Source organism: Symphalangus syndactylus, chromosome 10 (genome assembly GCF_028878055.3).
Source record: "Symphalangus syndactylus isolate Jambi chromosome 10, NHGRI_mSymSyn1-v2.1_pri, whole genome shotgun sequence".
Taxonomy (NCBI): domain Eukaryota; kingdom Metazoa; phylum Chordata; class Mammalia; order Primates; family Hylobatidae; genus Symphalangus; species Symphalangus syndactylus.
The window spans coordinates 44,951,427-44,965,912 of record NC_072432.2 but is presented as its reverse complement, the minus strand read 5'-3'; the positions used below and the strand labels follow the sequence as shown (position 1 = coordinate 44,965,912).

Sequence of the window (14,486 nt, the reverse complement as noted above, 5' to 3'; positions counted from 1 at the left end):
ATTATGAATGACTATTTGAGTGTATATGTATATATGCAAATATATGTATATATACACACACATAATGTTACATGGCAACTCAAATTTTCTTAGATATTTCACACAAACTAGATTCTTTGTATTTGTCGTCTTCTCCTTTTTTTTTTTTTTTTGCATCTTGTATCTTAGTTTCTATTTACCCATAAAAATATTTATTTGTTGGGTAGAAAATGTGGTATTTTTCTGGTTAGGGGTTTTTCTCTCTGAACCTGATGCTGATGAAACATGAAGGCATCAGGGCTCCCTGCTGAGTCTGGCACCTCCCAGAGTATTCACTGTCTTGCTGGGCCCATGCTTATATTAACAGATTATCCGTGGTTACCACACACGTCTGCAGGTTACAAGGAACCTAGAAATATGTACAAGGAAATTAGGCAAATATGATAAATATTTGATGTCCCACATGATCCTCCAAAATCTTAAGTTCCTTTGCCATTTCAAGCGTAGGAAAAGATTCTTCATCATAAACAGAATGACAAAGTCTCACTAATTTTTTTTTTTACTTTTTCCCCAAATTTCCTAGCCATAGGTGAATAATACATTTTGCCTTTTAGAAACTCATTGTCCAGTGGTAAATTATTCTCAACCTCTGATTCTCCTCTTTTAATTTTTCTACTCTTTGCTCTCTATATTTGATGTCCACTGGTATTTCTATATCAAGTGGATGGATGAAATTAAAACAAATTTTATTTCATATTTTTAAAAAGGTTTACTCTGGCAGCAATTTTTACTGCCAATTTAAAGGACGTTTAGAAATTATCCTTATGTCCCATTAGCTTATATTGTTGAAAATCTGCTGCATCACCAAGAGATAAAAAATACAACCATGCATGCACAAAAATAATGACCATTCATTACCCCTTGGCCAGCACACATTTTCGTCAAGGCTCTGTTTTAAAGGTTAATTTGAGGATAGATGGAAAAAAGCTTTAAAGCGCTGGTATTTTCTAAGGCAATCAAAAAACAGGGAGGTTAAGTCTGGGTGATATAACAATAGGTTTTAGTTAAAGGGTTTATTTGCTTGAAATACTGACCTCTCAATCAACCCTGACATCTTCATGAGGGAAGGTTTCCCTGATTTTACATGCCAACAGCTCATTAGAAATATAGCATAAGGAAAATAAATTACAAAGTCAAAAAGTTGAGCAAGGTAAGTAAATGCTGCAGCAAACTAAATGCAAGTCCCTCAATTTATTGTTTTCTGTACCTTGTTCAAGTAAACTAAGTCATTCAGTGGAAGATAAAGTAAAGGATGAAGGCATGACCTGGAGTGGCCATGTGGGTATTGATTGAGAATAATAACACAACACCAGATTAGTCTAGTGCTCAAATGTGTAAACGTTTTAGGGATATAGTAGTTTTATGTAGCAATTATATTGATACATGATATCTTTTTCCTAGAAATAAGCTACTAAAACTAAATTTAAGATTCTGATATAATTAGAAGATATTAATCAGGTAGATGTGTGATTATGGACAAGAAAAACTTTTATAAAAATATTCTGAATACAAGTTTTTGAACTTATTTGTAGTAATATAAATTATATTTGTCTATCAAATTCCTACAGTATTTGTCATTTGGAGATACTAATGATAATAAGATGCACTGCACTTACTTCAGTCTTTAAAATATAATTGGATGGCCGGGCACGGTGGCTCACTCTTGTAATCCCAGCACTTTGGGAGGCCGAGGCGGGCGGATCACGAGGTCAGGAGATCGAGACCACAGTGAAACCCTGTCTCTACTAAAAATACAAAAAAATTAGCCGGGCGTGGTGGCGGGCGCCTGTAGTCCCAGCTACTCGGAGAGGCTGAGGCATGAGAATGGCGTGAACCCAGGAGGCGGAGCTTGCAGTGAGCCGAGATTGCGCCACTGCACTCCAGCCTGGGCGACAGAGCAAGACTCTGTCTCAAAAAAAAAAAAAAAAAAAAATATATATATATATATATATATATATATATATATAACTGGATGTTTTGAGATATTAATAGTGAGCACAGACTGGAATAGATTGTCAAGAATCAGATATATTGCCCTTATCAAAAATACAGGCAAGCAAAGGGCACAAAGGAAAAAAAGGAGGAGACATTCTGCATGGCTCCCCAGGTTCTTTCTTCCCACACTGGAAATGCTGATTCTGTCTCCAAGGAAGGTTTCATAGGTTTACTTCTCACCACAGAGAGGATTTACATTATGAAATATTTCCATTTTTACCCGAGAAAATGTAAAGCTTCAGGACATTTTCTGAGGAGCTACAAACCATTAATCCATAGATCCTGGATTTATTTACTACAGTATTTCTTTAGCCTGGGATATCCCTCTAAGGGCTTTGTATAGATAAGGAATCTCCCACCTAGTAAATATTACCAGTCTGTTTACCTGGAGTTCCAACTGGCAGGGAAGTTAGACCAACCTTCACCCTTAGTTGCTGCCCTGTACACACACCAGTGAAAGGAGTGAATACATCCTAGACCAGCTGCTTAACTTTTTTCTCCCCAAGTGCTAATCAATGAAATGTAACTGAGTTGACATTTGCAAAAATATTTTCCAAAGCCATCTAAATATTTAAGCATATAATAATTTTTGGCAAACCCACTGAATTTTAATTAACAAAACAAGATTATGCCAACTATTTCTAAGAGGACTAAAAATCCTTCAAAAATAAAGAAGTAACAGTGGAAGTAAGGATGATAATAATAATAGTATTTAAGCTCTTACCACATGTCAATGTCAAGAACTTTTCAATATTCTGTACATGTATTATAAGAATCAGAATAATCTTCTGGGATAGGCACTATTATTTTCCCATTTAACAGATCTAGTGTTTGAGGCATAAATGAAATGGCTTAGCCTGGTTTACATAGCTAGTAGATTCTGAAGCCATTGGTGAAACCCAGGAAGTGTGACCTATGTTCTTGACTGCTAAATCATATATGAAAATCCACTAGGATTTTTATTAATAAAACTAGATAATAGAAACTGGCTGATTAGGGAATAATAGTAAAGAATTAATTTTGTTGATTATTACTGTTATAAAAACACCATAGATTAAATATTAAAATTAGTGATTCAAGTAGGAAAACATCAATCAAAAATAGTTTATTGAACTCATCATGAACTTTGCGTCAGGTGATTGGGCTACAAGGCACAGGTGAAGTAGAAGGAAAAGCAAATAGCATAATATTAATACCAGCCAGAAAAGACTGGAAACGGAGTTGCAGGTTATGTCAAGTGAGATATATTTAAATATCAACATCTTAGAGGTGATAATTAAAACAATTTACAAAACTGAGATCATTTGTTTTCTAAATAAATGTCATTACCAGGCCAAAATTTTAAGTTAGACATATTTTAGCATTGAAGTGACTCGGAGTGTGATTTTCATTTGTAAAATCCTAAATAATATGAAGGCTGATAAACTAAACTGAGAAAAGAATGATAAACAAGAAAGAAAGAAGTATGACCTACATTGCCATCTGTGGGATAAATGAACATCTGTCATGTTGAATGAAAGATGAAGCTTGGAATTCCCAGTGAATCTCAACAGCCAGCACTACCCGTTAAGAGCAAAAACAGATTTCAAGCCTAATTTAACTTTCTTTTATTTTTGATTTGGAAAATATATTTAAAGAAGGGGCAAAAAAAATCAGCCTCTAATAATCTAGAAACCATGGATTTTAAGATCCCCACGTATAATTTTAGATCAAAATTGAATGGAATTGTGCTAGAACAAAGAAGATTGTTGAAATCTATCTTAAATAGATTTTATGCACTCCAGAAGTATCTTGTTTTCTAACTAATGGATCCATTCAAATCACAAGGTATGGTGGCAAAAACTTGAGCCTGGAACTTAGTCTGAGCTCTAACATGGTTTCATTTTGAGCAGTCACTTGACTTTTGGGGTCTAAATTTCTGTTTTTATGAAAAATAGATGAGGTTGGATTAAGGAATTTCCAAAGTTAGGTTCAACTGTACTCCTGTTTATGCTATGTACCTATTTTAAAAAGTAGTCTGTTAAAAATTGCTTACTTTAAATATTATTTTATAGATAGAAGTAGAGTTCTTAGAAGTTCCTTTTATGTTTATTTTTTTTTTTTTACTTCTCAAATTTTACATCAGTATCTGTTCTCTCCTTTAGGGTGGAGTTAGTGGGTTGACTGGAGAGCTAGAATTTGGAGAAAATGGAGGCAATCCCAATGTCCACTTTGAAATCCTTGGAACCAACTATGGAGAAGAGCTTGGCAGAGGTGTTCGCAAAGTAAGACAAGACACACCGATTAATACGCTTTTTCCTATACTGTGGTTTTGCTTGATTGTTTTCCATGCGGTATGATCACAGTACCCATTAAAGTCAATATCGTAGTTTGAAAGAGAAAGCAGGGGATGGAGGGAAATTAGGCATTGAAATGACTTTAAATATTTACCAGAAGTATTAAGCAAGAAATTCTATTTCTGACTTAGAATAATGTAAGGGAAAAAAGTAATCTGAATCTTGCCTAGGGAAATAGCATCATCTTTCATTTATTATAATAATAGTTTTTATAAAATAGTAAATTTAATATTTATACACTTTGTAGCTGCTTGGTTTTTAACTTGTAACATGTACAAAATCAGAATAAGAGCTTGGATAAATTTCGTGTAGGAAGACAGAAAGTCTACCACAAGATGTGACATTACAGTATTTTACCTGCTGTATGTGTCATGTAATCTGTAGAAAATAGTTTGCAGAAAATGAACTCTTGTTGTATACTACTGATCACATGTAAGAAGAAGCTGAGTGCCAATAATGATGTTTCATGAAATACTGGGACAATAACTTTCTCAAGGAGAAATACAAATGCCCTTATATAAATGAAGTTTCTATGATTTGGATTCGCTATATATATATTTGCTATATAAATTTTATATATACACACACATGCACACACACACACATATATATTTAGTAGGGAAATATATCAAATCATATATGTATCACATAAATATATCAAATCATATATATATATATACACACATATATATGATTTGGATTTGCTATCTATCTATCTATCTATCTATCTATCTATCTATCTATCTACATATATTTGGTAGGGAAAAGCCTAACATAATTGAATGTGTATGCAGAGCTGGTAACTGTAAATTTCTAACTGTCTAAAGTTGACGACATTGAGAGTAAGAAGTTCTTCAGTAGGTATTTTTAGTGCTGAGATGTAAGATGCAAAACAACCTAGACAAAATGAAGTGAGGAGTTATTAGCAATACAAATTTCTCAATAAATTCATGCTAACGTGGATGAAACTATCTTGATGCATTTAAAATTTTTGTTTTATAGTGAATAATATGAAACATACAGAAAACTGCATAAAACACAAAGTTTAGTGAATTATTTTAAAGGAAAGAACCACTACTGTGGTCAAGAAATAGAAAATAGCTAGGATTCTCAACACTCCCATATGCTTCTCTCTGATTACAGTCAGACCATCCTTGTCAATAGTGTAATATTCAGACTGATTTTTATGATGCTAATTTATTTGCATTTAAAATATGTTTTTATCACCTGTGTTTACATCCTTATATAATTGTTTTGTCAATGTTTCAACTTATGAATGGTCTCAAGAATGCATATATCCTTTTCTTCTTGCTTCTTGTGTTCAACAGTGTGTTTATGTTATTGATCCTTGTTGTTACATGGAGTGGCAGTTTATTCATTTATATTGCTGTATTGTTTTCTATTGTATGGATTTGTCCCACACCACCACAGTTTGTTTCCATTTTTAGACTGCTATAAGCTGCTGTTACAAAAATTCTTGGATATACATCTTGGATACTTTTATGCTTGTAGGTATATTTCTGTAGGTTTTGTATCCAGAAGTAGAACTGCTGCAATATAAGAAACCATATCTTGAGCTTTACCAGATAACATCAAACCCATTTTCATAATAATTTACTAATTTACATACCACCAGCAGTGCAGGCATTGCCCCACATTCTAATCAAGTCTTGAATTTGTAAGACTTAAAATTGTATTAACTTATTGGGTGTATATAATGATATATCCTCATGATTTCCATTTACATTTCCCTGATTATGAAACAGTCTCCATCTTTTCCTACATATTTAGGCTCTTCAGGTGTTTCTGAGTTAATTGCTCATTACTGTTTTTTTGGAGGAGGGTGTGTTTTGCTTTTTATAATTGATTTTAGAAGTTATGTATATATTCTGAATTTTTATGTTTTATCATTTAATTTTTGCCAGTTTTGTTTTCCTCTCTGTGAATTTTATTTCAATGCCATTTATAGTATCTTTCAATTTAGAAGAACTATGAATTTTCATCCTTATTATTATTGCTGTTCAGTATTATCTAAGAAATTACTCCCTATCCCCCAGAGTCATGAAGATATTATACTCAATTATGTTCCAAGGGTTTTATAGTTCTGCCTTCCAAATTAAGGTCTTTTATCTATCTAGAAGTTTTTTGTTTTTTTGTTTTTTTTTTTTACATACGGAGTAAGAAAAAGGTAAAATTTTACTCTTCAATACTCTTCATTTGTTTTATTGAGATATAATTTAAGTGCACAATGACTTAGAGTAATCGCATTCACCAATTTAACCAATAACCAGGTCAAGTTATAGAATGTTTCTGTCACTCAGAAAGTGCCATTATTCCTGTTTTTATTCTTAGAAGCACAGACAGTTTGCTTGGTCTAAAAGTTTATATAAATAATGTAGTATTTACACATTTGTGTCTTTTTTCTCTCAACATTTAAGGTACATTCTTATTTTCATGTGTCAACAATTTCGCTTGTCTTTTAATTTATATTGCTGAGTGGTATTATAGTCTATAAATATAATATGGTATCTTCTAAATGTCATTTTTTGTTTGCTGCTGTATATACAAATAATATTGGTATTTTATATTGATTTTATATCCAGCACTCTTGCTCAGACTTTTAATTCTAATAATTTAACTGTAGATTCTCGTGAGTTTTCTGCAAATTGTCTTGTCATTTGCAATTAATAAGAGTTTTTGTCTCTTCTTTTGTTATTTTACACCTTCTAGGGATGATGTTGAATGGAAATAACAGTAGTAGGCATTTTTGGATTGTTATCAATCTCGGAGAAAAAACATTCAACACTATACCACTATACTACTATATATTTATAATTAACTTAGATCAGATTAAGGAAACTCCATACATTCCTGGGATATGCATAATTTTATATAAAATTGTTTATGCATACGTAAAATTATAATTATGCTTATGTTTACATAAAATTATTTGATTTGCTACCACCTTGCATAAGGGTTTTATATTGATACTTATGACTGAGGTTGCCTAAAGCTGTCCTTTCTGTTGGATTTTGATATTAAGGTATGCTGGCCTAACTTAAATGAGTTAGTAAGGCAAAGCATCCAGAACCATGTCTAGTACATCACAAGAAGTTGTGGTTAATTTTCATTAATAACTGAAATTTCAGTAGAGGGGTAATGCCATATGTTTAAATAGCAACAGTAGAAAAGTAAAAAAAAAGAAAAAAAGTGAGTATGTTTGGGTAGTAATTAAATGACTGTGAAGTTGTTGGGAGAGATTTTTTACAATGTAAGAGGTTTGAGTATATTTGAATGCTCACAGACCACGCCAGTAGTGAAGAAGAAAATGAAGATATAAGAAAGAAAGGTGATCATTGATAGAGTTACAGTAGGGGAAAAGAGAGGATTGGATCAAGAATTAGATGGAGTACTTAACCATAGGCACCAGGGAACATCATTTTCCAGGGTGATGAGGGGTAGGGGTAAGAAAATAATGCTGTGTTTGCAAGCAAGTCTTTATGTTTGATGTTAGGAAGTTAAGAAAATTATTAAGAAATAGTCTTTGCTTGGAAAAATAGGAGGCAAGATTATCCTTCTAACTGGGAAAATGTAGCAGAAGGCATTGGCAATAATGAGACTGGAGGTTTAACGACAGTGGAGAAGTTTCGAAATAGCTGCTGTGGCAAACAGGAGAGGTGACTAGGGAATATTGAAGAAATGCCAGGCGGGGCTATTGGCTCACATGAGGCTAGAGATCAAGAAATCACTGTAGTACTAATCTACACAGTTGTGGATGTTTGTCCAGCAGCATTGAGCAGACTGAATAAATTTAAATTAATGTAGGCTTGAAGCTTCATCGGATTATTTTTGTTTTGTGTTGTGTTGCTTTGTGTTTGCTAGCAGTACAACAAGGCAGTATGGTTAAGAACATTGGCAAGGCAATGGTTGAAGTGACAAAGCATAAAATCTAAACTGAACATGAATGGCAATGAAGAATGGAAGAGTCTCTATAACAGAGACAAAGTATGGCTCAAGAGGTTAGTGTGTCTTCAGCACATCTGAAGAGCTTATGTATTAGTATGGATTAAGTGAGAGAGCTTCAGAGCCAGAAATTATGTTTGGGGAGAGAGAGAACTGAATTCATTATTCTAAGGCTGGGCAGGTTCTAGGTACCCAAGGGATGTTTTTGAGGGTGGCAGAGGAGAGCTTCATTTAGCCTTCTAAACCCAGTGTCATTTAACGGAGTTCTGAGGTTAATATAGTTGTTTCAACCTGCTCTGAATTCAGAGTGTGTAATTGTTAAATCTCTGCTATTAAAATGACAGTGAATCATACATATCAGATACATCTACTTTGTCCTTAAGTAATAACTCCTGTAATTATTTCATTTTTTATGTTCCTATGCCCCAACTCCCAAACTGTATTGAAATGTTCCTGTGAGCTGACACTATAGAGGTATTGTGAAAGGCAGTATAAATATTTACTCCATGATACCTTGTATACCTTTGACACTTGAAAATTTTTTTGCATTGTTTTACAAATTTAAGCATTCTTAATTTTGAAATTTTCATTTTTATAACTCAATTATTTTTCTACTAAGCTGCAATTTAATTACTAATTTTTTAAAAACTCAAGATCTAACACTCAAGTAATTTTAAAAGTATTATGGATTAAGTCGTAGCTTGCCAGCTCATTTTATAAATGGGGCAGTTCCTTTGTATAGGTATTAACACATATAATAATGCTTTCAAAGATACGTATCAAAGGGAAATAACACCACACAAACAGTTGCAGTATAGATTTACTAGATGTATGTCCAAAATGAAGGTTCCACTCCCAGTTTCTCCATGTCTCAAAAGGAGTGAATAGTTTTTCAGTTGACGGACTGTCAAGTTGTCAGTGTTTATTCTGCTGCCAGTGGCTCAGTGTATACAAAGCCTGCAGCCTTATCACCTCAAACAGGGGTATTGTCAGGTCTCATAAACTAAACAGGGTTGTGTCTGCTCAGGATTTGAATGTGTGATGTATCAAGGATTCATAGTCTCAACTTTTGGACTAGTCTCTGCTCTCTTGGCATTGTATGAATGATGTTTTCATTTTATTGAATTTGGTGAGAATGTGGAAGGGATTATTTAATTCTCACTGATGTTCATCTAAATCAAGGACTCTCTTACTTTGATAATTTTTACATGTTCTTCTACTTTGTCATAAGGTGGTACTTATTTAGTAAATGGTATATCAACATGTTAGCACATTGTATATACCCTTGAAGATAAATTCATGTAAAACTCAAAGTCAAATTTTGAAATCACTAAGGTTTTCTATACCCTTAAATTTTGCCCAAGAATGTGGTTATTTCTGTTTCTGTTAATCACTATATAGAATTTCTAAAAAAAAATTAATTTGAGCAAAAGTTATTATAAGAAGACATAAAAAGTAAAGACTAAAGTAAATAACTCTACATTTAAGGAATCAATATATGTTTTTCATTAGAAGAGTTTTACGTAATGTTGTTTGCTTATTTGTCTGATTTTTCTTTGTTAAGTTTGCAGTGCTGCTCACATATTATTGTAGACTGCATTCCAGTATTAAAATTTAATACTCTAGACTTAGTGTCTTTGAACTTTATCACAAACAGGGAATAAGGCTAGGAAAAGCTGATTAAAGCTGGTTTCACAACCAATCTTAATTGCATAGTAATGCTTAATATCTTCATAAAAGTGTTTTCTCATAAGTTGGTGAAATAAAATGGTACGTCAGAGATATTTTACCTCCTAGGTACAGTGGTTTCTCAGATGGACTTAGAATCTTTATTCAGGCTCTCCAGCTTTAAATTCACAAAGTCTACAGCTTTGTGTTCTTGGGCAAACCTAATGCACTGCTTTGCAAAGGATATTACATAATCTATTAAATAATTATATTATGTAATCTATTAAATAATATATAATCTATTAAAATACACCAATTTTTAATGGACTAAAATCTTTAATTGCTTTGTACGTATAAGGAGGAGAGAACAGCTCTGCTTTCAAATAGCCAATGATTAAATATTGTACTTGTATTCAGCATTTTATTTGTATTCTGATTCCGGAATATCTAAAATGACATTTATCTTTTGGTATTACCCTGTTTTATGTTTTCTTTTTTTTAATTTTTTTTATTATTATTATTATACTTTAAGTTTTAGGGTACATGTGCACAATGTCCGGGTTTGTTACATATGTATCCATGTGCCATGTTGGTGTGCTGCACCCATTAACTCATCATTTAGCATTAGGTATATCTCCTAATGCTGTCCCTCCCCCCGCCCCGTTATGTTTTCTTAAAGCACTTTTTGCAAACTGATATTATATCAGTCTTTCTAATATAAAACCCAGCTGTAATTTAAGCCCTTAATTGGAAAATCTGCCATAGTTATTTACTGTCATCGTTCTAACAATGAATTCATGTCTTGGAAGGTTTATATGATAGAATCTAGAAAATATTGTGAATTGACACTATAATTATACGTATAACTCTTCTATGTGTATATGTAAATGTAATTAACTTACTTTTTATAATTTGTCTTTCCCATTATAATGTTACTTCATGAGACAAGAACTATGTTTTCTGTTGTATTCCTGAGTGGCATATAGTAGATGCTTGTTAAGTATTTAATGAATGAACTAATGAATACATGTGCATACTGATGTAAGAATCCATAAGATTCTTCTCTGCATCTGTAAGTTTAGCTGCCTTGTTTTTCTTTTATTTACGTGAAACATAATTATTTGCATTTAAATTAACTAGAATGTTAGTGGGTGCTACACTCTTTATCCTCAATTCCTATCGGAGTTGGGCACTTGATCATCAAAAGTATAAACGATGACTTTAATGGTTAAGCAAGATATATGTATAATTTGTTTGAAGAATTTGTAGTGAATAGGGAAATAGTGGGTACTTAAATTGATTATTCCAAGCAAAATGGAAATACCTATAAAAGTACAAGTTTATTCGGACTATTAGTATTTGTACTTTTAAGATTATTTTCTCACAGCGAGACTAGATTTAACAGGCTGTAGTGGAAAAACGTGTAGCCTTTGCTGTTAGACATACCTGGGTTGAAATTCTGCCTCTGTCACTTACTGATCGTGTGATCTTTGGACTTCAAAGCAAATTGAGTTTCAAGTTCTGTAATATGTGAGTGTAACACATGTAACGTGAATAATAATACTTATCTCTCAGGATTTTTGTAAGGATTAATTGATATTATGTTTGTAGGTTACACAATAAGGGAAAATTAAAATAATACCTGTTCAGAAATATACAGGAATTAACAGAATTCATTTTCAACCCAACACAAGAAATACAAAGTCTAGTTGCTATTCTGACAAGAAGCTGCTATGTGAGGTGGTGAAGTAATTTAATTTTAGATGTGGTTGACAGAGCATTATATATGACAATCACAGTGATAGCATGAAACACTAACATTTTTGTTACCTTTGATGTCCTTTATGATTCCAAAATTCTACAAGTCTGTTAATCAAGGCTTGGGAACTATAATATCTACAGTTGTATGGAAATCTAATAACAGAAAATCTGATGGTAAACATAGCCTGCATAAACCTAGTCTTTATAGTTTAAGCCCATAACTGGAAAATCTACCATCTTCATTTACTGTCCTAGTTATAGCAATGAATTGTGTCTTGGAAGGTTTACATAATAGAGAGAATCTAGAAAATATTATGAAGTAGGGCCTGGCGTGGTGGCTCACTCCTGTAATCCCAGCACCTTGGGAGGCCGAGGAAGATGGATCACGAGGTCAGGAGATCGAGTCCATCCTGGCTAACACAGTGAAACCTCATCTCTACTAAAAATACAAAAAATTAGCCGGGCGTGGTGGCAGGCGCCTGTAGTCCCAGCTACTCAGGAGGCTGAGGCAGGAATATGGCGTGAACCTGGGAGGCAGAGCTTGTAGTGAGCCGAGATGGGGCCACTGCACTCCTGCCTGGGCGACAGTGCAAGACTCCTTCTCAAAAAAAAAAAAAAAAAAAAGAAAATATTATGAAGTAATAATATATTGTGAACACAGCAGCTTTTATTTCTTTATCTCATTCTCCTTTATTTATAATATATAATCATAATACATTCAGCTCTATCAGCTTTTATTCTGATATGTCTTCAAGAAAATAGCTTGTACCATAAAGTCATGAGATGGATATGCAGTCTAATACTTTCTAACATTACCATTGAGTTAGATTCTCAAAATTGTTGATCCCAGCAGTCTCTTGATGGGTGGGGGAACCCTGCACTCTTGAAAAGTATATTCTGTGGACCAAATTGTTTCCGCTTCTTAGGGAGCCCATCTGATTTCACTGCAGAGTAGAGAAAATACCCTGTATCTGCTGATGTTTAGGGTTACTCTGAGTTTCTGGAAGGGTTAGCTGCTGGTTGATTGAGATCACTTCTGGAGGAGTTCTACCTCAGGTAAGCAGCATTCACTACCTCTTGGAGAGAACAGCAGCTATCTCTTCTCGTGGCTGGGATGATGCCAACCTCTCCAGAATGGAGCAAAGATGACTGATGGGGTACAATTCTGTGTCCAAGTCTTGGTGAAAATAGGAACGACTTTTCTAGAAGGACTATAAAATCTGCACTGTTTGCTTGTTGTGATGGTTAATTTTATGTGTCACCTTGACTGGGCTAAGGGGTCCCAAGATAGCTGGTAAAACATTATTTCTGGATCTGTCTATAAGGTATTCCCAGAAGAGATTAGCATTTTAATTGATGTAGTGGGTAAAGATTACCTCACCCATATGGATAGGCATCATCCAATCTGTTGGGGAACTGAATAGAACAAAAAGGCAGAGAAAGGGTAAGTTTGCTCCTGTTTAAGATGGGAAATTCATGTTCTCTTGCACTCAGACATGGGCACTCCTGGTTCTCAGGCCTTCAGACTCCAGCTGGGAATTGCACCATCAGCCCCCCAGTTCTCGGGCCTTACACTCAGACTGGGACTTAGATCATTGGCTCTCTTGCTTCTTAGGCCCTTGGGTTTAGACTGAAACTATACCACCCACTTTTCTGGTTCTCTAGTTTCCAGATAGCTAATCTTAGAACTTCTAAGCCTCCATAATTATGTGAGCCAATCTCTCATATCAAATCTCTGTATATGGTATATATTTATAGGTAAATATATATTTATATATACATATATTCCCCTGGAGAACCCTGACTAATACCTTGGCATGAATTATCTTACCACGTTTGAGGGAAGAGCTAATTTTGAGGAATTTAGCTATTATTGGCATCCAGACTCTCAGAGAACATTCATAGACATGAATATGCTCATAAAGAGACCCAGAGAGTCTGTGGTGTCATCTGTAGTCCACATGCTTAGGACTGGTTGGGTTAGGAGTTCAAGACTGTGTCTGATACAGAGGAGGCAAAGTTTAGTTTTCTTCCCACTCTACTAGAGAGCAACCACAGTGGGACACACTGGAATCTGTGTCACTCCAATATCTAACAGATACACACACACACACACACACATACACACACACACATACACACCAATGAAACTCCAGTCCAGCTCAAATTCAACAATATGATGTGGTGGTACTTAACATCCACTGAACAACATTATTCCTAGTTTCAGCCACTAGTGGTAACTAATGTCCAGTACCCAGTACTATGGTAATAATGATTAAAAGAACTTACGTTAGGAATTCACAGAATTAAGAAGTATTTGGTCATATGGGTACTCCTTTAACAAGATCTCATTGTCATGATTTAATTTTAAGTGGCAGATAGTGAAGGTTTGTTTCACAGAAATTGCACGAGCGGGCAGACAGTGATAGGAGAGACTCAAAGAGTAAGCCATTCACCCATGTATGTTGGAAGCCTACCACAGACAAATTTATTACATGATAACACTCATGGTATGATAGGTTCTGTTGAACCACAATCCCAGGGGCTTTTCATTACACCTCAAATTCTCTGCTTTCTCTGCTCTCTAAATTTCTCTGTAGTCTGAGAGAAAGATATATATATCTTGTTCTCTCAGGCCTATCTGGACGCCTCAAGGGGATTACACATTCTCTTTTGGCAGTAACTAGGTTTTATATAATCTAAATTTGAATAGTTTTGAGCATT

General features: G+C 34.1%; 1 protein-coding gene across 2 annotated transcripts in view; it reads left to right on the top strand.

Annotated features, from left to right (window-relative positions):
* The window catches only part of GRID2 (glutamate ionotropic receptor delta type subunit 2), a 1,458,882-nt gene that overhangs the window by 935,688 nt on the left and 508,708 nt on the right, over positions 1–14,486 (top strand). For both annotated transcript variants that reach the window (XM_055296994.2, XM_055296993.2), the window contains one exon: positions 4,179–4,298. In XM_055296994.2, the coding sequence (XP_055152969.1) occupies positions 4,179–4,298 (120 nt within the window). The remainder of the gene's footprint in view (positions 1–4,178; positions 4,299–14,486) is intronic.